General features: G+C 36.9%; 1 protein-coding gene across 4 annotated transcripts in view; it reads left to right on the top strand.

Moving 5' to 3' along the window:
* Nucleotides 1-12,137, top strand: part of TMEM200A (transmembrane protein 200A) — a 56,466-nt gene extending 44,329 nt beyond the window's left edge. For all 4 annotated transcript variants that reach the window (XM_062570907.1, XM_062570908.1, XM_062570909.1 and 1 more), the window contains one exon: nt 8,964-12,137. In XM_062570907.1, the coding sequence (XP_062426891.1) occupies nt 8,980-10,455 (1,476 nt within the window). In that variant the 5' untranslated portion in view covers nt 8,964-8,979 and the 3' untranslated portion in view covers nt 10,456-12,137. The remainder of the gene's footprint in view (nt 1-8,963) is intronic.
* The last annotated feature ends 11,834 nt before the right edge of the window (nt 12,138-23,971 follow it).

The raw sequence follows: 23,971 nt of genomic DNA, 5'->3' as shown, positions 1-23,971 counted from the left end.
TCCTGAGGCCCCTTCCAGCCTAAATTATCCAGTGATCTTACGATCTTAGGTACACATTGCACAAATGAACCAGGGCTATGACCTGCTGAGGCAGCTATCATGGAAGGTATATTCCAAAATTTCCTTTGAAATATCTAGTGGCACTCTACAAATTCACTTCTGTATGCTTTCCAAAGAAAAGAGAGGCTTGCATTACTGTGGAATTACACTGATCAGTTGTGAAAGTTCAGGTAGCAGTACTAAGTCCTGTTCCTCCTTGGATTAAGTCCTATTCGTCCTTAAGAGGTTCACGTAACTGTAATAAAGTGTAATTTTATAAGACTGGTGTGTTTACCTTTTTTTCTTTTTTTTTTTTTTTTTTTTTTTTTTTTTTTAGTAGAGGATTGGAGGGTTTTTTAGCTGTAATTTTTGTGAACTAGAGTAATTTGGTAACCTGTCTACTGAGTCATTATGCAGACACTTGGTATAATAGCTTGGGGAGGGCTAGATCAGGAAGCTGGTTTATTCGCAATCATACTTGAACTTTCCAAGCTGAGAGAGTCCTGCTTCAAGGCAAGGAAGTAGACAGTCATAAAGCTCAGAACAGGAAGTGCTGTGGCTTGCTAATTAAATATGGTTAATGCGATCCCGAACAGAGGTTTGCTATATTCAGTGTGAGTATAGCAAATACATGAAAATAATGACTTTATACTGTTTTTGCCATCTGGGTGTTTCTACCTGTAGTAAAAGAAGGGAGCTTCAACAGCTACTTGCCACTTGTGAAAGCTGAGTCAAAATCACTTTCCTGAAAGGGAACTGTGGCTCTCTGTACATAGTCAAAGATCTTTGCATATGCTCCAAGCAAATGTGATAGCATAGTTACAGAAATATGTAACAAAATGAGAGCTGTTGACTTATATAACTCTCATAAAAACCTAGTTTTGTTTTTTAAAAATGCATTTTCTCTTTTTCGTTTATGTTTCAATATTCAAATTTCTATAGTGGAACAATAAGCTCCTTCCCTTTTGTTCCTAAGGTATATTTAGTTCATCCTCCAGATCTTTTCTAGTTCAGTGGTTTTCTGTCTTTTACAATTTGCAGACACCTGGATTCCTTAAAGCAGTGAAAGATCTAACTTTATATAGAAGTGTCTCTACGTAATGAGCTGATATGCCTTTCCTATGTATCTTTCCTAGATTCTTTAGGGGTAACAGATGGACCCCTGTGGCATTGCTTGGAGCAGTACAGTACAGATTTGAAAACCACTGCCAGACCAAGGTGCTTAGATTTTTTAGATTAATTGATCACAGTAATGTGATGTATCCTTAATACCAAGCTTTTGTTTTCCATTTATGAGTGCAAAGTTTTTACTATTTAATATAGTACTTTAAAGCAGCTACAGATCATTTGATACAGCTGCATGATGCACCAGCATCCAGAAAACCTCAGTTTTTAATATCTGCTATTGACCTTCTGCTACTGCTGTCACAAGAAACCCTGGTGGTCTTGCATTGCATGACCCATGCACTGCCTGCCTTTTTCTTTTTATGCTGTGAAACTGTTTGTATGATTTGGCCTACTTCTGTAATCTGACTGGCAACTAGGAGGTTAAGAGAACATGATTAGTTCCTAAGCTTATCCTTCCACAACCTAAAAAGAGGCAACATTAAAGGGAATTTGAATCCAAAGGGTTTGTTTCAGCTGGAAATTTCAAAGCTTTAATGTTTTAAGCAGGCATGCAATTTTCTATCCTTGGCTTTTGCTTACATGACTTTAAAACCTCGGCAGAGGTTATGAAGATTTAGTTTCATGTGCTTTCATCTAACCTGTTGTCAATTAAAGGTACACTCAAAATATCTGTAATAACGAGTATAAAAGCTGCTTCTTGCTTGCTTTTGCTTTCTAATCTGTTCAGTCAGCTCATTTTTTGAAGAATAGATAAGAGGAGAGAGATGCATGATAAGGTAGTCCTGTTGATGTATTAGACACTTGGGGGCTGCTTGTGAAACTACAACTAAATAGAAATGTAATTTGGGATGATTTTTCTGTTTCTTGTGGAATTACCCTCTCTTTGGCTGTTACTGTGTTACCTCTACCAGAAAGATTAATCCCTGGGTGTCTATAAAATTGTTCTAAAAGTAAATTTTTGCCTTTGAGAAAGACCAAATTGCAAGAAAAGGCAGTCTTTATGCATAGATTACACATAGGTATATGTTATACATCATTCAGTAGGAAAATATAGATGTATTTTGTCAAATACAGCTTAATATTGATTTGTTTGCCCTGTTACATTGCCAGTTTTCTTACTATGTTATCATTTGCATTCTGGATTTTGAGAAATATTTTATGAGTAAATAGTCTCTCTTAAACCTCTCTCATTTCTGGGACTCCAGGTTTATCAAGCATAGAGGAAACTTTACTAGATGTTAAAATTTGGGCTCTTGTTAACATTTGGAATTATATCTCTTAAATTCTAATGAATACTAGCAAGAATAAATACTAACAGGAAATAAGCTTCCTAATCAGCTGAAATAATAATACAGGAGATGCTGTGGTATTATCACTCAGGTTCTGTTACACTTGATTTCTTACAGCACTTAACTGATTTGATCTTTGCTGTTTTACATAAAGCTAAAGCACAGGGATTTAGTATGTAGAGTCTTGATAATGCCACGTAAATAACTTCTAGTCATCTCCAAACACTAAATGTTCTACATTTTTTAGTAAAAGAAGTATTCATACAAACAAAGTAATGCATCTAGAATAAAACAAATTAATATTAAGGAAATACTATTCTGATATTCTTCATGCTATTTCGTACCTTTGCTGCTGATACACATTTAAAATTAAATGTAAGATCGCAGTGTAATTCATTGTGTTCAAAGGACCAAGTTGTAGGTAGAAGGAATATCTACAAAATACTTTACCAAAATAGTTGAAAAAATCAGATAAGGTTTTAGGCTCCTGAAATAGAAACATTAAGCTTCAAAGCTAACTACAAGTTGAGAACAGTTGCTGAGAGCTCAATTAGATGCTTATTAGTTAGACAGTCTCTGACAAGAAAAAGTTTATAAGGTGATGCTAGTGATTTGAGAGAAGAGAGAGAGGTATTAAGATGATGCGCTCTTAAGGAGAAGAGAGAAATAAGTCGTTCATAGCTTGTGGAACCAAGAGAAGTTAGTAGGAGCCATTATAAGATGCTATAAAGCCAATTCCTTCCCCTGAATCTTTGCTCTTTTGCACACGTCTTTGATTCTCTAGGCTGCCTAGATTAGAGTTCTTGTGTTAAGAGCTGATGTTGTCTGAGTTATTATTAAAACAGAAATCTGCAGTCTGTAATAGGTTCTTGCAGTTGACATGTCTCTTACAGTTAGGTTGATCACTGAGTGAGGTCCCAGAGCCATTTTTCAGATCCCATCATGGTACCTCCCACCCACGCTGCATCTGCTTAGCTTGGGTAGATGGTTCCTACCTTCAAAAGGTCTCTGCTGTACCTGCCCGTGGATTTTTCTAGACTGTTCAAGTTGCCTCATACTCTGCAGCTGTCTGAAGATATCAACTGCTCTGGAAGGTCCCTAGCTTACCTGCCTACTGCCTCCTTTCCTTTCTCTAGGCTGGCAAAGCCAGACATGCGTAATGTTAGTGGTGTAAATACGCCATATTTACGTCTGATCATCAGCAGTAACCTGATGTACTGATGCAAGTACAGAAAATAGAAAATGGTTATGATCCACATGTGCTAAATTACAGTTTTTCTGTGATAATTTACCTCTGTCTTACCTTTGTATCACAGAGTGAATCTTTGTTGATGTATGAGTTGTTTGACTTCCTGACTTGGTTAGAAAAACACTTCATTTCTTTCTGTGTAAATGCACATCTGGTGGCTACTTACAACAGACTCTCCTGAAAGCTGTTTTTTTACCCTCTCTCTTAATATGACACTCTTTGCTTGAACATTTGAGCAACATTTCACCATATGGAAAAATGGTAAAAGAGAATCGCTTTCACTCACCCTGGCAGCCTTGACTTGGGCGGCCAGTGTAATGTAAGAAAAAAAGCAGGTTTCACTCCAAATCCCAGATTAATGCTTCTTTTATCATTATCTATTTTACATCTGGGCTCCACATTCTTTCTTGCATGACTTTTTTTTCTTCTGATTCCAGTATTACCCTCTGAGATGGGCATCAGCTCATCGAAGCCTCTCATGGCTGCATACCCTCCCCCCCCCATGTCTTTCCAGGTCTCATCCAAATACTTTCCTCAGGCTCCTTTTAATTGTCCTTGCCATACTGTCCTCTGCAGGCCCTACTGAGGCTCCTGTCAGATAAATCTGTCTGTGTAGTAGCAGCTGCTGCTTGGTCCTGTTTAGCTTTATATTAAGGGGCACATAATGACCTGTTACTCCATCTTTTGTTGTTTTCTTGTATGGCAACTCCTAGAAAGCCTTCCAGGTGTACAGGACTGTGCTTAGCCTACAGCCTGGATTAAAGGCAAAGTACATCTTGCTATTAAAGAAGTTAAATCATCAAGAACCTGAGTCATTCTCTCTGTGCTAGCAATGAGGAGAGGTGTTAAAGAGTCCAGTACACTGTGATCAGGTTCTTTTAGATAGTCCATACATACAGGGAGTACAATAGTTTATATTAAAGTTTATTTTTGAAGATATTTGATATTACATGGGATTTTTGATTTAGAAAAGTGATTCAGCAATATACTGAAATTATAATACAACTGCATGCTTATCCAGTTTAATCACAATAATAATGTAATTGATTTCACCAGTCTCTGTAATATGCTTACCATCACAATGCTGGGCATCTCCAGTCGCCGGAAAGGAATACGTGGTTGAAACCAGCTCAAGCTCATGACTCCTTTGAAATTCCTTTGCTGGTTTTTGAGATTTTACAATTTATATTGGACTGAGCCACATACACACTTCTCCATGTTGGTCTGGCTGCTCTCACGGAGACATTCACACTCTTCTGATTCGCTCATGAAGAAACATTTACACCTGGTCCAATTAATGGCTGTGGCTGCTTATCTCAGGAAAAGGTCACCCTCTGGCCCGTTTTGTGTTGAGATAAAGTCAGTTCTCTGTGCAACAGTGAGGACTAATGAGCTGCATTCTACGCTATTCCTGAACTTCATGGCCACTTCTCCCTCTGAACCTTCTTCCACTCTAGGGGTTAGTCACAAAAGGGAGTAAGGGAGAGAGCAAGTAGGAGCTACTTTACTGGATCTGTACCGAGACAGCCTTTTCTTGGTGATATTTGAGTGGCTGACAGAGCTAGTGTCAGGGCCACTTTGTAACAACAGCCCAACACAAAGCAATGTTAACATAGAGGTAAATCTGGGCCACTGTCTCTTTCACAACTAAAACCATAAACTATCTCAGCTTTTGGAACTGATGCTCTTGTTGAAGGTAAAACAAGTAGAACAGCTATAAGGTTAGAGAGTCAAAAGCTTTAAAGGAAACACTCAACATTTGTTCTTTAAAAGGAGCTTTACAACTGTGGTGCCTTTGTATCAGCAAGATGATTATGTTTTATAGAATGAATTATAGGCTTATGCCTTTCTTTTTTCCTGTATTCCACATCCATTTTACCATTATTTGATTCATTTTACAGCAAGTGTGTCATTCACAATGCCACTAAAAAGGATTGTGACTGAGCTCTTAACATAATCCTACCTTACTTCTGAGTCAAAATCGTCCAAGGTTTGTTCATAGGTTTGAATTCAGAGTTTTTAGTAAAACCATATGCAATTGTTACATTAAGTTCATTACTGAGAATCAGCATTTGTCGCTGGTATATGGCTGTTGTATGGTGAAAGTAAACGGATTTGCAAAATAATTCAGGTGTATCTACAATGACACTTTATTCTAAATACAATATTTTCTGGAATAAGGTTCCCCGTTTTAAAATGCATTTCATTGTAAAAAGTTTCTGAAAAGTTGTCTATATGAAATCATCTTATACAAATATGTCTGTGTGAATATCATTGATTTTATAGATGTAAAAGGGATCAAAATTCAGCTGTTAACAGAAGCTGTAAGGAAAGGAGATGTAATAATGTTGATATTACCTCTACAAATACAAAAGAGACATTTTCTGTGTATAAAATATACTAGCATCTTGTTGCAGCCAGAGTCTCTCTCCTGAGTCTTAAGTTCTGATACAGGTGAAGTGGGCAGGGGAGCAATGGGATGGGGAAACTATCTGTTGTTTGCTTGAAATACTAGAAGGAAGAAGCCAGGTGGCTTAAGGGATCTCACTTTTGTTCCCACTTTCACTTTTCTCTCCATCCTTAAAGTTACTGGAGAACAGTTACTAATGAAACTGAGATGTGTTTCTCCTGCAATTTTTGTAAAGTCTGCAAATGAGAAGAATTTGCTGTAGAAGCATACATCAAAATGTAATTTTTAGATTTTTTTTGTCTGTACTTTCAGAGTTAGAGGAGAATTCAGACTAGCAGAATGTTTAAAATACTTAGCAAGTGGATTTGTGCTTATTGTACTTACCCTTTGCATCAGCTGGTGCAATCCAGGTAGCTGTGATAAGCACCGTGCTGCTAGGCAGATCTTGGATTCAGCACCTGACGTACTTACGCAGTTTCTCTGCAGCTCTGAGAATGGACTGAGTGGGTTTATGCCCACCTGTAAAATACCACATGAGTAGGGAAACTTCTTATCCCAGAAAGATCTGGAATCTGCAGAAGAATAATGGAACAACATAGACGTTATGGTAAATGGTCTACTCATTTAAGTAAAATGATGCTATATTTGTATTGATTTATTTCATAGAGACAAGTAATTACTTTAGTCATAAAAAAATACAACAGCTTTTATGTTAGGTAAGTCCTATTTATTTGAGTATGGGGATTCAAAACATTGTTTTACAGAAGAGTGATCCTTTGTTTTGGCAGAAGCTTGTAGCCCTCAAGCACATAGGCATGAGAAAGTTTTGTTTTTATTTTTAAAGAATACCGATCTCACATAAACTTCTTTGGCAAATTTTTAAGCTTTTGTATTTAAAAATGTTGTCTTGGACTATTGAAATTCTCTAGACAGCATAAAAATGAAAGTTAATTACAAAGTTTGAGAATTAACAAAGAGTTTAGGAATACAAAATCCCAAACTAAAATTGAAGTTTCTAAGATTTTGGAATAATCCTGTGAATTTTCCTTTCAGAAATTCAGAAAATAATGTATGCATCAATGCCTGAGGTCTTTACTCAGGTCTTCACTTTTATCAAAACCATTTCTCACAGAGAGAGGGGAAACATTCTGTCTTTTAATTAGGATGATGCAGAGGGGGAATTTGGGTTGCTGCTCTTTCTGTCTTTCATCTGAATTGCTGCTTAACAGACAGTAATGAACACTGGATGCATTTTTTCTGGATTAGCGCTTCTGCTTGGCCACATCTCAAACTCTCCATTAATTTCATAGTAAAGTTCACAATAGGCAGCTTTTATCAATTCTGTTCTTACATATGTTGTGGCACCTGCATCTTTGGGAATTTATGGTAATGTCCAAATACACAGCCCTCCTGCTTGTTTCTCAGACCATAATATAGCTCATCTGTAATTTACAGGCAGTCACCAGTTTACTTTGCCTCTGCTTTTCTGCCTCTCACTTTATTCAGCCTATCCAGCTTCAGATTTGTCCTCCTGTAAAACTGTCTCCACCTTTGAAGTAGAGCCCTTTTATCTGCAAAGATTGTAAACCATTCTTTCTCTCTGAGCCTAGTGAGACCACCAAAGAGAATGTAATTTTTTCATACCTTATAGTGTCTTAATTGTACTCTGTAATACTTTATAACATCCATTCTAGTAATCATTAATAAAGCTCAGAAACTCTTTTGGAGTCTGATTATAAGATGCTAAAATTTAATAATCCTGAATTTTATTGTTTGATTTGTTAATCCTACTCATAATGAACAATCAAATATGACTTCCTCTTTTTAAGCCCGTGCTGATTAATGTTTCCTATATAGTAGGCACCCAGTTATGAAAGTAAGTCTAAAATGAAAAAAAAATCCGCATAAAATAATGACGTTTTGATTTGACAAACTTGAAATTGGTGAAAAATTGTTATCTGGTAAACTAAGCTGAACATGTTTTATAGTCCATGAGAAACCAAGTGGAGGAGAAGAAGAATATGGCAATGGGCAGAAATTGAAGCACAGGAAGTTCTGCCTGACCGTGAGGGGGAATTTCTTCACTGTGAGAGTGATGGAGCACTGGACCAGGTTGCCCAGAGAGGTTGTGGAGTCTCCTTCTCTGGAGATCTTCAAGGCCCACCTGGATGCAACCCTGTCTATCATGCTCTAGGTGACCCTGCTGAGCAGGGGGTTTGGACTAGATGATCTCCAGAGGTCCCTTCCAACCTTAGTGATTCTATGATTAGCTTTATTAGGAAAGGCAAGTAGTTGGGACTTGGATGAACTGAATAGGCTTAATAAAATCTGCTTTAAATGATAGAATAAATATTTATTAACATGCTGAAATCTACAAGGAAAAATCTCTTAAAGAGGACATGTGGAATGATCTGTATTCATCATAACTGTATATCATAGAAGTTTTAAAAAGTGCTATTAGCTAAAGTGCCTAAATAATGTAAAGCTCATAATAATATGTTATTAACTTTCTTGGTGATCTGTTTAGAGGTAACCTAGATACAACAACTTCTGAATATTTTTATCTCTAATCCTAACATACCACCACTAAGATAACTGCCTTTCTGCTAATATCTGTATCATTTATGGAAGATTTATTACCTATATGTACAGTGCTAAAACACTCGACCGATTTTTTCAAAAGCCATATGAAAATTGCCATTTTATGGAACAGTTAAAATGTGGTAACTTTTAAAAAGTCACAAATATTTTACTTATCAAGAAATATCTACATATTAACCAAGTGTTATTCATGTGTCCACACACAAGCTTGCATAAATATTTCTACTATTTTTTTTCTTTTTTTCAGGGCACAGTATAGAACTATGATAGCAACTGGAGGAGTCATAACAGGACTGGCTGCCTTAAAAAGGCAAGACTCTGCCAGATCTCAGCAACATGTAAATCTTGCCACTTCACCAGCTGCTGAGGAGAAGAAACCAGTTAGACGCCGGCCCAGAGCAGATGTAGTAATTGTCAGAGGCAAAATCCGACTTTATTCCCCATCAGGATTCTTCCTTGTTTTGGGAGTGCTTATTGCATTCTTGGGAATTGCAATGGCTATCCTTGGATACTGGCCCCAAAAGGAGCAACTTGTAGGATCTGAAGATAATCTATCAATAAATGAAACTCAGGCCCTGAGAAGCCAAGGAAACATTTTACTTCGTTTCTTTGAACAGCATGTGCACTCAGATAAGATGAAAATGTTGGGTCCTTTTACTATGGGCATTGGAATCTTCATTTTTATTTGTGCAAATGCCATTCTACATGAAAACCGTGACAAGGAAACGAAAATCATACACATGAGAGACATATACTCCACTGTAATAGACATCCACACCCTGAGAATCAAGGAACAAAAGCAGCTGAGTGGTGCCTTCGGTGGCTTGGTGGGGGAAGGAGAACTCAGGCCCAGTGGGAGCTCATGTGCCTCACGACTGGCTGCAAACACAATTGCGCCTTTCTCTGGCTTCAGGAGTAGTTTTAGAATGGATAGTTCTGCTGAAGAAGATGAGATTACCCTAAATGAAGATAGGACCACCACTAGCCTTCTACCACCTTTGCTGACTGAGCAATCTGGTTCAGTCTTTGGACTTTGCCCCCACTCCAGCAAGGCTTCAGATGACAAAAATACTAGTTCTATAAAGTGCGAAACAAAATCCATTGTTTCATCTTCTATTAGTGCTTTCACACTACCAGTAATTAAACTGAATAACTGTGTTATTGATGAACCCAGTATAGATAACATAACCGAGGACTCAGAGATCACCAGAAGTCGGTCTAGAAATCTGTCAATGGATTCTCTAGCCATTCCGTTAACTGATACCAATGAATTCTACAAACCAGTCACCACCATGCTGCCACGACATAATTCATTTGTGGACACTCCATCTGATCAGTTCAAATGTTCTATGGCTCTTGGACCAAGCACAGGAAAGCTTTTATCACCTGGTGCTGCCAGAAAACAGTTTGGGTCCAACACATCTTTGCATCTTCTGTCTTCACATTCGAAGTCCCTGGACCTGGACAGAGGTCCATCTACACTCACTGTCCAAGCTGAACAAAGGAAACATCCCAGCTGGCCCAGACTGGATCGAAGTAACAGTAAAGGGTATATGAAATTAGAAAACAAAGAGGACCCAATGGATAGGTTACTGGTGCCACAAGCAGCAGTCAAAAAGGACTTCACTAATAAGGAAAAGCTTCTTATGATATCAAGATCTCATAATAATTTGAGTTTTGAACATGATGAGTTTTTGAGTAACAACCTAAAACGGGGAACTTCTGAAACAAAGTTTTAATATTTAAATTACAATTTACATCATGTTGTATTTTTTAAAAAACATTTTGACAAGTGTTTCCTTTTCAGTGAAACTAGTACAAGCCTGATTTTAACTAAATGCTTGATAGCACATTACAACTGGCTTGTGTGAACAGAGATCTTCATCTTCGCAATGGCAAGAGTTTTTTTTTTTTGTCTTAGTAACATACAGCTGCAATACTGTACCTTATCATTGCTCAGAGAGTTTTGGTACCACTGATTCCATTTTTTTTCCTAGTCACTATTTTTTCTGTTCTATAGAAGCATGTTACTTTTTATCAATTTGATTCCAGAAGCCTGCATTACAATAAAAACGCTGTTTATCTGTAAGTTCTGTTTATTCTGATTGCAGGATTCTGAAAACAGTGCTTGCAGTCTAGAGCAGAAAATGAGCAGGAGTATGTACTGGAATTGTCAAATTCAGGCCCGTTTCCTAGCTGTTGTCGTTTACCTATGATGCATTTTGGTAACTACCAACTTGGTATTATCATTGTGAGAAACTTGTTTACATTTTGGGTGGGTGGATAGAAAAAAGTAGGCATAATTAAAACCTTTGTTGTGAATTCATTGTAATTGGTCAAGCTGAATACCAGTGTTGTGAATTATTAAGTATGCTTTGTATGATAATCTTCCTACATTCATTATAATTTAATATTGTAATTCCAGGAAATCATATATAAAATTATCATGGATAAGAAATCTGAAAATCCTTCTGGGATTAGTTATCTAAAGCATTTTGATTGGTAGCAATTTTAAAATCCAAATATACAGATTCAACTAAAATCATAGGCACAAGATGAATGTCAACATGATTTTAGAAACGTACTGAATAGTAAAATGCTATTATGACATGAATCTGAAGAGAATAATGGAAAATGAATATATTCTCTCTAACTACAATAGCCAAAAGTTACATAATTATATATCTATGTTTGAAATAATGAAACAAAGCATACGATTCAATATTTATACTAACACAATGTGCAAGCCCCTTAACTAAATTTTGACTTAGGTATTTCACATAATTATTAGCATGATGGCTTACTGGAGGCTTAGCTATGGTAATTTGCATTACAAGGCTTGGTAAAAGGAAGTGACATTTAACACAATGTTTTTCTCAGTGAAGCAAGCTTTGCAGTTGGCAGTTGTAGGGTATTACTGAAGAAAATAAGAATCTGAATGTGTGTACCAGAAAGTTTTCCTGTATTTCATTAAGGCATTTAGGCCATGATACTGCCATGATAGCCATGCTGGAGAGTATGACTTCTAGTTGCATGGCTCACCTACCGGGATATTGGTCTAATTTGTCATCTTTGATATAGTCAGTTAACCTAAATACTCAGGAATTATTTTAATAGCTTTTCCCCAAAAGAATCAAACGTTAAAATATTACCGTACTTCAGTTGATCATGAAAGATCAAAGATAAAAATACCCTCTCTGTTTTTTTTTAATCTATTCAGCTCCACGTTTCAGGTACGTGATGTTTGTGTGTCAGGAGCATTACCTGCTCAGCGAATTGAGGCATAGTGTTACTTGTTAGAACCTCAAGCCTGTATATTGTAACAGAGTTGGCTAAATATTTTGCTATGAAGCTTTTAATAACTTTCTGGTTTGTGTTCTTAAGACATTTGCTATTTTTTGAAATAAAATGTATATCTATATATCTTTTGTAAGACATGTTTTTCCTCTATAATCTCAAATCCTCCATATAAAAGCATAATTAGGTATCATAACATTGTGTTCTTACGTTTAACATCGTGTTTAACATACTAGCTTGCCTCTAGGTATCTGGTTATGACTAATGGATTTCAGTGACGTTGGTATACATGTAAAGGCTGATTTTAACATAGTTCTAATACTGAATTTTTGTATGTAATATGAAATGTATTCTGAAATGATTTTGATATACAGAAATCTACCGCCCTATTCTTGTTATTTTTGGTGGTAAGTATGCTTACAAAAATGGAAAGGACTATTAAAAATGAATGATATAAGATTTTCTTTCCTGGATAACTAAATTAAATCTTATCTTAAAAGACTATTTTTGGGTACTATCATATCTGAGAGCAGTAGTCCTTTTGTAAGTATAGCAGGGCATGAGTTTTTAATTTTAACATAGATAATGTGATACTGAAAAATGTAGTCACTTTAGAAAAAAATATTATCCATTTGGGAGACCAAGGTAAAGCTACTGACTCAGAGCAAAAAAATCAGAATAGCACAATACAATGAAATTCTTTTGTTGACAAACTGGCTCCAAAAACCTTCCTAAGTTACCTCAAAATGGAGCATTTCATTCGGATAACAGTGAATGTTCTGGAAATAATAAGCCCATCTACTACATTTTAGAACTATATTAAGTAACATGAGGAAACTTAAAAGTGATAACTTTGCTTCCAGTAATTTTCAGATCTCAAAATTTAAAAAATATATGTCAAATGGTTCATAAGACAGAAAGTCTAATGTGCTAAGTCCAGGCAGAGTTTCAATATTAAAAAAAAGTTGGCCATGACTTAATTTCTGCCCAAATACACAACCATAAGGTTAGGGATTACCCTGGAAATGTAGGACTTAGCATTCTTGCATATTACTCGAGTATTTCCTGCTCAAGCTTGAGTTTGAAAAGCCAGTAGAGATTCAAAAGGCCACTAATCTTAACATATAGAAGGTAGAAATCACATTAGGACAAAGGTACCTGAACCCTCTGTAAAGCATGTAGGGAATTAAATACCAGTAGAGATTCAAAAGGCCACTAATCTTAACATATAGAAGGTAGAAATCACATTAGGACAAAGGTACCTGAACCCTCTGTAAAGCATGTAGGGAATTAAATAACATATAGTGGTGCAAGGTCCATGGCAGTACCTAGTCAAAATAGAACCCTTCTGAGTTGGATCCAGCTGGCCAGTACAGATCTGGTGAGGACCGGAGGGTGTCCTAAACCTCAACTATATCTTTAGGACATAAATATTATCTACAGTCTGTTCCTGAGGCAGGAGGAGAGGGCATCTTTCTTCAATCTCTCCTGAAATTTAGGACTTAATTTCACCAAAATTTTCTTTAGCTGCAGAGCCAGACAAAGAAGCTTTTGCACCTCTGTGATTCAGTTTACAGACTTTTTTTGTTTTCTTTTGAATTTTATTTGTTTTCGTTATAATGCTCCATGCAGCTCCACAATGAGTTGCTCTGATACCACTACAGCTTGAAAAAGAAGCTGAAGACAGAAGTTTTAAACTTGTCTTGTCATCATAGAAAATAATTGTATAGCCACACCATAAGGCTATTTTTTTGGGGGGGGGGGGAGGGGAGGGGATTAAACCTTAAATCTAGCATGGCCAGAGGAAGATCTTAGGGTACCACATCCTTAGTATGCAGTGATTTTGTCAAGAAATCATCGAAAGAATTCAGTTCCTTCCTCTGCCTAAGACTATTAGATGCATTTTTTTTTATCTCTCAGGTAAACATCTTAATCACCAAGCTCTGTCTTTGACTTACGTGATATTCTGTCCCTCCCTCCTAGCAAAGCTACTTCACTGTGTTCATTTATTGGGCAAGATTAATGGTGCAATAAGGAACATGAGTCTGTAGTGATTAGTGCAGAGAGACTGGGCTGCATTGTCTCTTCCAAGATTGCTTCTGTATTTTCCATGAATTAGTCACAAGGACTAAATTCTTGCCAGGTAGATATTTTAACTCCTGCTCCAGAGAGCCTAATTTAGTCCCCTGTGAGGTGGTGAACTGAACTCTTGCATGTGGAGCAATACTGAGTTTGGTGGAAGGGCCAGCAAGTACCCTAGTTGCTCAACAGCCTCTCGCTCAATGGGTGAGAAGGTGCAGGCATGCAGTAAAAGGACTTTACTGCGGTGGTCTGCATCCTGATGACTGCTCTAACCGTTGGGCTGTATGAAAGATGGAAAGGTGAGCTGGTACCATCAGTCTGGTTTTGAAGGAAAATGAAATTTTTTGAGGATACCAGTTTTGGAGAGAGACTTCCTGTATTACACAGTTAAATAGCTCTTGTGCACAATATCAAGAGTGCTTTGACTGAGAGCTGATTTAATTATATCCTCGAATTATAGCATTACTAGTCCTTAGTTTCTGCTGGGTGAAATTTGGGAAACAGTTTTAACATCCAGCATAAGTTTTCTCCCTGAATGGCTTTATAGGTAGCTGGCTTGTAGAGTTTCTGGATTGTTTTGATCTTACAGACAAGTTCTTTCTTTCTAGAAGTCTTTCTCTGACTCTTTCCAGAAATCTCTGCCTTCGTCTTCCCAGCACTACCTTTTTTACAAATTTGCCTACTAAATGGGACATTCTGCTGAACAGTATAAATGATGTCTTATAAAGCAGGAATGCTTCAATTAGTATAATTTAGCTATTCAAGGGCAAGTTCATGCTCTTTGTTTAAACCATTTAAATTAAACTCAGAATCAGTTTAATTCCAGTTATCATACCTGTCACATGTTTAGCGTTCAGTTCACATTTATTAGGTCTTTCATCAGTGTTCTATATATGGCAGTATTGAGTTGTTTTGTATTTCAAGACTCAGTATTTCAAATTATCCTCAGCGGAGTACTTCATGCATTCAGTAGAGCCCACATTTTAATACACTTATCTGAGTGACAGCTGACAGAATTGCAATCTCAAATCTGGTAAAGAATGGAAATCTGACAGTTACATTACTTTTGATTTTAGAATAGTTTGTGGAAATATAAAAATCCATTGTGTTATATCAAAAACTGTATGTCCTAGTATGTTGTCTTGGTTCTAATTTTGGCAGATAATGCCCAAATCACTGTAGAATATAATCACTGTAAGTTTTCCATGAAGAAGAATCATAAAAACGTTGTCAGTTTTTATTCTGGCTAATTTTATTATTTATGATAGCATTCATAAGAATATCTAATTCATTTTCAAATCCCCCTAAACCCTTCCTTTTATTAATACTGTTTTTGCAAAGAACTGCAGCTTAATTATGAATTGTCAATAAATATGCTTCCTTTATCAGTTTGAAATGTCTATCAGCACTTTAATTTCCTTGCAACAACCAATTGTTCTTCTACTAATAATACCAGGATTAACCTGATATCTATAGTAAATATAAAGATATTTCTGGGTTTTTTGTTACTATTTTTTTTTTTAAAAAAAAAAGATTCTTCACACATTCACATCTTCCGGGTTATGTTCCTCTGGAAGGAATCCCATGTGTGCTGTCACACTGCTCAGTGATGTGACCCAACATGGGACAGAAGTACACTACTGACTTGGAAGAACTGCTAACTTGGCTGCACCTTTAGTGTTGTCTGAGGATCACATTAGCACAAATGTACATTTTTGTTAAGTTCGTTAATAAATGTTACGTGATTAGGTCTGTGTCAGAGCCTTGAAGAACTCCACAAATTACTTCCCTGAAGCTTGACACATCCCCTTCCAGCCCAGCTCATCACATCCCTGTTTCATGGTTAATACTCAAGCTCATTTTTTCTCCTAATTCTCTTTTCCAGATCAGCTAATAATTTCACATGTACTGCTTTATTGAAGTCAGAGTAGAGGAGATCTACTGCATATTATGTTAGAAAATTATTATTTCAAAAAGAGACATAAATTTTGTGCAGTATGATCTATCTTTGGTAAATCCACGCTGCATTTTATCCTATGCCATTTTCATTTTTGTCTTTAGTTCCTTGCATTTTTTTTTCTAAATCCTCCCATACTGCTTGGATCATACTAGCAGACTTGTAAGTGGCCAGATTATTTCTCCCTTCCTTCCCACTCCCATTTCATAAATACATATAAAATGTTGACTATTTTTAATACATTTCTTCTTCCTGTCAGCTCTGTAGATTTATTGAAATTCCTTGCTACAATGCCCATTTCAAGTGCCAATTTTTGCCAGATATTGTAATGGAGATTATGTGGCTCACCACTGTGAGAGCATTCAGGGTTTGAATTTAGCTTTCCTACAGGTGGGGTTTTACACATCTTCCATTTTCATGCTTGCTTTCTTCCATTTTCCACACATTTCTATCTCCTATTTCCAGATTTCTTTTCCTACTAGCCATTTTGTTTCACTTCTCCCTCCCTCCCCCTTGGACATTTCTAATGTAATTATCCTAGATGAAAAATGAGTCAAAGTGTTCACATAGGCTATATATATATATATATATATATATATATATATATATATATATATGCATGCATAAGTATGTATATATATATTTATATGGAATACAGCTCTCAATTTTTATGTTCTTAGGGGATTTGTTTTGTTTTTAGGTTGAAGTGTAGCTGGACAGGAGAGTTAATAATTCTCAGCGTATTCCCACACATAGTGCGTGCTCTGTTGCATCCCTTTCTTCAGTTTGTTTCCTTGCTTCTGTTTTTTCTTGGTTTTGCTTCAGTGAGGTTGTTCTTAATCCAGCTAGGTCTGGCATTATCCTCAAAGGCTTCCCATACTTGAAATGCATATGTGTATGCTGTTGATTTAAAAAACACCAGGCTTACTTGAGTCAAATTCCCAACCTTCTTGTCTTACTGATTTTGTTAACTGGTTTCCTGCCATTATCAAAATTTATTCTCCTGAAGTCAGCACCGTACTTGAAGTCCCACAGTAGCTTATCCTTTTATTTAAAGTTAATTGAATCAGCTCATAAGTATTTGAGTTTCAAGGAGCATCTTGTCTGTGGTACACCCAGTGCTTACCGAGCGCCAGTCAGTGTTTGCTTCAGTGATTGCTTGTGGTAGACATCTGTTGGCTAATCTGTCTGGGGATATCTGTGCGCAACTGCCACAAGCACCATTTGTTCACAGTCTGTCTTTCTGGGAAATTAAGTTTTTTACAAGGCAAAGGTGAAAACAAGGCAAAGACAGTGTTTATATGAAGACAATACTTATTTTTCTGCTAGTAATAATAGTAATAATCATATGTATATAGTAATAATCAAATATACCTCTCCTTGTTTATTCAGTCCTCTTAGGCAAAAATATTCCAAAGCCTTTTAATTACTTATTTTGACTTTCTGGAGGCCTTAAATATCATGCAATAAACTTCTGAAAACTGTGCCAAAACTGAATATGCAAGGTGAGAGCACAACACTAAGTTATATTAAGGAATATACTATTTTCAGTGTCATTTTTTTATAATTTCCTTAATACAGTACATAAAATTTCATTTTTAGTGCAACTGTGGAACATATATTTCCACTGAACTGCTCTCACTGGGACATGGTTTCCTTGTCTGTGTAAGCACAGTTAGTTCGGAAATGATCACAGTGCAGAAGCACTTCATATAACTCCTTCCAGTGTGCGCTTCTTTGCTCTTTTCAGAAGTAGTTATCATTCTGACATGTTCTGTACCACTTCCAAGCAGCGTTCAGTGAAAAGTCCACTTCCAAGCAGTGTTTATTTTTATTACTGTCTTATAAAACTGTCTTAGAAAACTGTCACAAGTTTTTCAAGGATTTCAATACCATCAAACAAAAATACGTGAATGAAGAATACAGAGAAGATTGGTTATTATATTACGTGGAGGGTGTAATACAATTAAACTCATCTCACTCCTACAGAAATTTCATTATCATTTTAACAGACAGGAAGCACTCAGATATATGGTATGAGCATGTTGCATTATCTCCTGCAAACAAGTGTTCATTATTACCTCTTTATGGGAACTAGGGAAAACATTAGCTTTAAATTAATTTAACTTAATTAAAAGGCAGTGCTCTTTGATCCTTGTGTAGAGGAGTCAGGTGAACACAAGAGGTTAGGAGTTAATAAAGTGTATGTTGAATTGTCATTAAACTATACTTTTTAAATTGGTATAACAACTACCACAGAAATGGAGGATGCTTATTGTCACAGAAGACAATCTTGGTCATTCTTCTAAGGAAGAAAATGTACTTGCTCCTTATCCAATGACTTTTTGAATGAATATTTGTATGCTTTAGAATGTTGATACCTGCCTCGCTGTTACCTAGACTAGCAGTTTTGCAAAGATTTCATGCTTTGCCTTTACACATTTACTTTGTTTTAATCTGCATTTTTCTTTCACGGGCAGAACAGATTAGGCCATTTCTCAAAGTTGTTAAGAACTCTGTGGCATTTATGTCCGCACCAACTCTGCTTTACAGTGATGCTTTAGGAGTCTGTGGTCTCCTATTTGTCCTATTTGGCTTAAGATGACTAAATCTTGTGTGCTAATGTAAGGGATAGACTCTCCCTCCTTTCCTACTTGGTCCTTAGGCAGCTGTAGTCAGCCAGATCAAGAACGTAACCGTCTGAAAACAAGCTCAGCAGAAACAGTTACAGAAGCAGCAACAGCAGCTACGAGATACGTACGGTTCAGTTTTCAGCTGGATCAGGGAGCTGAGCTACTTCAGGGCATATCTGTGCAGGGACGAGCCAGACTGCTCTGGCAGCAGACTGGTTTAAGCTCGTGGTGAAACTCCCCCCCTCTTCATAATGTCACCGTGACTCAGATGAGTTATGATGCTGGATGGCACTACGGTCTAATGGTTTCTGGAGAAACATAACAGGCTCTCTGTGGTTTCTAATGTCTGTTTTGGCATTGCTGTCCTGTGAATATGTGGAATGTCTTTCTATAATTTTCTTTCTGTATTTACTCTTGTCATGTTTGAAACATCCAGTTTCTCAGTGAGTATCTATGAATGACCAAAAGATCTGTAGAAATCAAAATGCATTCCTGAAAATAGGGGAGAGAGATAAATTTACTTGATATTTATTATTATTGGTGAATCATTTATTCAGTGTCACTTCTGACTCTAAAGATAGGCATGGGTGCTTCTTACGGCTGCATATCTACAATGGTCAGTTACTTTCTCTTCTGAGACCTGTAGAGCTTAATGAGTTAATGTTCCAAATCTAAGGCAGATAGAGAAAAATATATTCTTAAGCCCTCGTATAGCTTTTGCAGTTCCAGTAAATATTAAAAAGATTATTTTTGAATTAAGTTATTTCATCTGAATCAATTGTTAAGTCATATAGCACAGAATCATAGAATCACAGAATCAGTAAGGTTGGATGGGACTTCTGGAGATCATCTAGTCCAAACCCCCTGCTCAAGCAGGGTCACCTAGCACATGTTAGACAGGGTTGCATCCAGGTGGGCCTTGAATATCTCCAGGGAAGGAGACTCCACAACCTCTCTGGGAAATCCGTTCCAGTGCTCTGTCACCCTCACAGTGAGTGTTATATATATATAAAATTCTTACACATATACACATCCATATTCATATATATACACACATGATGCTTTCAGTTGGATCTAGATGATGATCATGGCATACTTGTATAGGTCAGGTGTGAAACCCATGAAGGGTCAGAGCCGTGCTAACTGTGTGTCAGGGTAGAGGGATAGTGTAGTGGTTATCACATCTGCTTTACATGCTGAAGGTCCTGGGTTCAAGCCCCTGTGGAACAAGCAACAGGAAATCTTTGGGAGATTGGACTAGATGACCTCCAGAGGTGCCTTCCAACCTTACCCATTCTGTTAACCTGTATGTACCTTGAACTCATTGGATGTTACTTCAAAGTGTGTGTTTTGGGGAGATGTGGAGCTCAAAAAGGGTATAAAGCTAGACAGGTACGTTGTTAGCCATTGCCTGGGCCCTGACACACTCACAGGATCTCAAGGTCTCTGTGGTTCTGAAATTGGGTTGGAAGTACTCAGTTCTGTGTTTGGAAAACCTACTTTCGTCACTCAGCAGGGACAAGCAGCATGGGGCAAAGCGAGTGGGAGCGCATGATACCTGTGCCCAAAATACTGGGTTGCCTTAGTTCACCCCTGATTAAATGTAGACAACTGCAATATAAATCATCACATGCAAAGGCTTAGAAATGGGACTAAAGCGATGGAAAAGGAGGCTAATATCCCAAGTGAGAGAGTGCAGGCTGACACGTGATCAAGTTCTCTCAGATTTTTTAAAAATAAGGTGATGCCTGCCGATACCTCAACAAGCATAAAAGATTGTTGCATCAGCAAGAGAGCTATTGGTGGAGGCCGACTTCAACAGGTCATTAAAAGCATAGTTCTGCTCTTACCACACACTATTACAAAAAAAAAAAAAAAACAAAAAAAAAAAAACAAAACAAAAAAAAAACCAAACAAACAAAAAAAAAAAAACAAACAAAAAACCCCACTCCTTTAGCATGCACTGGAAAAGATTGTTAAAACATGTTTCTGCACTTGCATGAAAGAAACAGGAGGGCAAATTGTAACTCTTTCCTTTGACCTCTTGGGAGTGGAACTTGTGCGGGGGCTCAGAAATAGTGAGAGCTATTGGACTCTATGACATACATTTTCAGCGTTTTCGAGGCAGGTATCTCAGAAGGTTGGGGCTGAAACGCCTTGCAGAGCCCAATCTCTGCAAGAAAATACTAGACCAAGGCCTCAAGACGGGACAGCATGAAAGTAAAATTGTTTCTGAAAATCAGCTGGTGTGGTAGAGTCTGTATTCAAACTTTTCTTCTCAAAGCGTGATGGGATACTGTCGCACCAACTACGTACAATCCAGCAGAAGGAGACCAGAACCGAAATACCTACTGGGAGAATGACATCCAAGTCACTTTTGTAATAAAATAAGGGATGGGCTTGCTGGGCAGTGGCCCTTGGCCCATGCAGTGCCTGACACACATACCCTTCTAGGCAATTTAAATGAATTCCTCTTTTACTGCAACAAGCAGATACCCCAGTCAAGATTTACATGCCTTTTTTTTTTTTTTTTTTTTTTTTTTTTTTGCTCTATTACCCACGCATACGCTCAAGAGATCTGTGACTGAATAACTTCTGCTCTTTTTTACAGGGAGGCCAATCAGCCTTTTTCCTCCCTTTTTTCCACTAATATCATTACCTTGAGGAATTTTGATTTACTATGTAGAAATGAACAAACTTGTTAATACAATAAGTAAATGTGAAGCTTTCTATGTGATCATATACCCTTTCTACTTTCTTTTCTTCCCTTCCCTGACAGTATCATCATAAAGAAAATGTGTGTTTTCAGGTACGCTGAAACCAAGTTCTACCATCATATTTAGGCTTTGGCTTCTTCAAAGGCACTCAAGTGCACCTATTTTATTATAAAACAATGATTTGCAAGATAAAAAAGTCTGTAAAAAACAGCCAAATGAGCCCCAGACATAGTCCTTGCTTTCAGATTTGAGCGGCAGATGTATGCATCTGCCTGGAAGCAGGGTAGTAAGATTACTTGCAGAACTCTATGGCATAAAATAGCCTGTCTCATGCTAAAAACTTGGTTTGAGGAAAGAAAGATCGTGTTTTTCACTGAACTGAAGAAATAATTAATCACAGTATAACATTATGTTCTAGAATGTTGTTCAAGCTGGCTTTCGATAATACTGACACTTAAAATTAGTTTCACCACAGGAACTGGGATAAGCAAAGTTTGACCACTCGTGGCAGCACACAGGTCACGAGCATTGTCCAGCTGACATTAATGTTCGTGTTAGAGCATCTATAGAAAAGAAAAAACATCATTCAGTCTTTGTGTTATCTATCTCAGAATAGCTTTGTATTTCGTAACAATAGATTCAGCACAAACTACCAGGTACAATAGGAGACAGAAGGTTTGAAGGGGATGTTAACTTTGTTAAAAAGTGAAATTCAGTCTGCTGAAGCTGATAGATTCTCTGCAGCTATTTAAGGTCATCCAGATTAAGTGTGATGGGAAGGATGAAGGGATCATTTCTAAGCTTCCAGAAAGCTCAGCTTAGATGTAACCTGCAAAAACATTTACCTGAATATCCCCCTAAACAGCTAGGGACTGGTTTAGAAAAATATTTTGCTTTTATTGTCTGCAGATGGAGTTCTTCCTAAATGACTATCTGCTAGTATCAAAATTTAAGTTATAAATCACTCTTAAACTGTACATTCTTTGAGCACAAATGTAGCCAATATTTTAATTGTCGTTTCTCATTTCCTCTCTTCAGCTAGTCTTTTTTTTCCAAGGATGCAGAAGCAAATGGTGTCATACATGAATAAAAAATAAATGATTTTTCAAAACCAATTTCTTTCTGATGAAATTCTGTCACAGAACATCCAGAAATTATCTGAAGTTTTAAAGGACTCTTATCTCTTGTCAAAAAAATACAATGCTGAACGAACTCTGAACACATTGGGCAGAGTGGACATAAAAATCACCAGCTGAAAGAATTAGATATATGTCATTTTAGAGGGGGGATAAATTATACGAACAGTTTGAAATAAGGATTTCTCTGCTTTTCCTATTTGTAGAACAGATGTTGTTGAAGAAATTTGTCGTGGCTGATGTTTTGCTGCACATAATAGCCTGAAATACATTTCTTTTCTGGTTTTTGGAGCTGATCAGAGGAGTTAAAATGACAGTATATCTTCACAGAAATGTAGGCTTCTCCATATCTGTTCATCAATACGCATTTGTTCTATTTAAAATGGATTATCTCCAGGATATAAATGCAATTTTTTTAAAAATTATTTTTTTCCATTCCTCACCAATAGTGGCAGAAAGCATAACTAAAGCTAACAGTAAAGCTATTGTGATGATAGGAGAGTCTAAAACAAATTGACTACCACTAAGTTATTTCACATATTCTGCCAAGTTGAACAAGAGTAACAACATTTATACCTTAGGAACGTTAGGTACATTAGGAACCTTGCCAAGGTGAAAGAAGCTTCTATTCAATTTTATTCAGTATCAGTTTTCTTGAATGCTATGCTTTTTATCGGTACTGGGTACAGGTTTTCATGTGCTCCGCCATAACGCCAGCAAATCCTGGAGACAACAAATGATTCAACTGTTTATAAAGGATGGTTAGTGTCTCTTAGCATTGATCAAAATGTGAGTTTCTTACCTTTCTAGCTAATGTTTTGGGAAAAGGTGATCAGCATCATAGAATGCAGCCAACAAAATTAGCAGGACCCAGGCCCTAAAACCATCATATTAATTTCCACTTAAACTTGTCGCTTGCATTGAATCAGCATATTTCAATTTACAATAATTTCCTTTAGGATCCTTTTCTTATTTGTGGCCATCGTTCTGTAGCTTTGAATGTAGTATTCGCCTTTTTCAGTATGAAGAAACCATCTGTTTTCTCTCCTACACAAGTGATACTGACAGAGGACATATATAACTGCAGTAACATTATCTAAAAGGAAAATAACATTTGCTTTCTCCAAGGAGCATAAATAACATATTGAAAAGTGTATGAACATCCACAGCATATATGTAGTTGGATAGTTTATCTAGTTGTAGCAACAAAAAATCAGTTTTCTCTTAGTGGGAAATGAAGTTTGTATTATCTTTTTATTTAGCACTGCCACCACTCTGTGTTTTGTGTCACAGGGAATGTTTGCGTTAGCAGAAAAGAAAGTGAGGAGTTATTTTGTCCAGCAGACCCTCTAAATCCTTCCTAGTTCAGCTACTTGCCATTCCAATATTTATCCTTTAACTAAGTGACATTCTCTCCTGACCTTGTCCGCTTG

Source organism: Rhea pennata, chromosome 3 (genome assembly GCF_028389875.1).
Source record: "Rhea pennata isolate bPtePen1 chromosome 3, bPtePen1.pri, whole genome shotgun sequence".
Lineage (NCBI taxonomy): Eukaryota > Metazoa > Chordata > Aves > Rheiformes > Rheidae > Rhea > Rhea pennata.
This window is presented reverse-complemented; position numbering and strand designations above follow the sequence as displayed.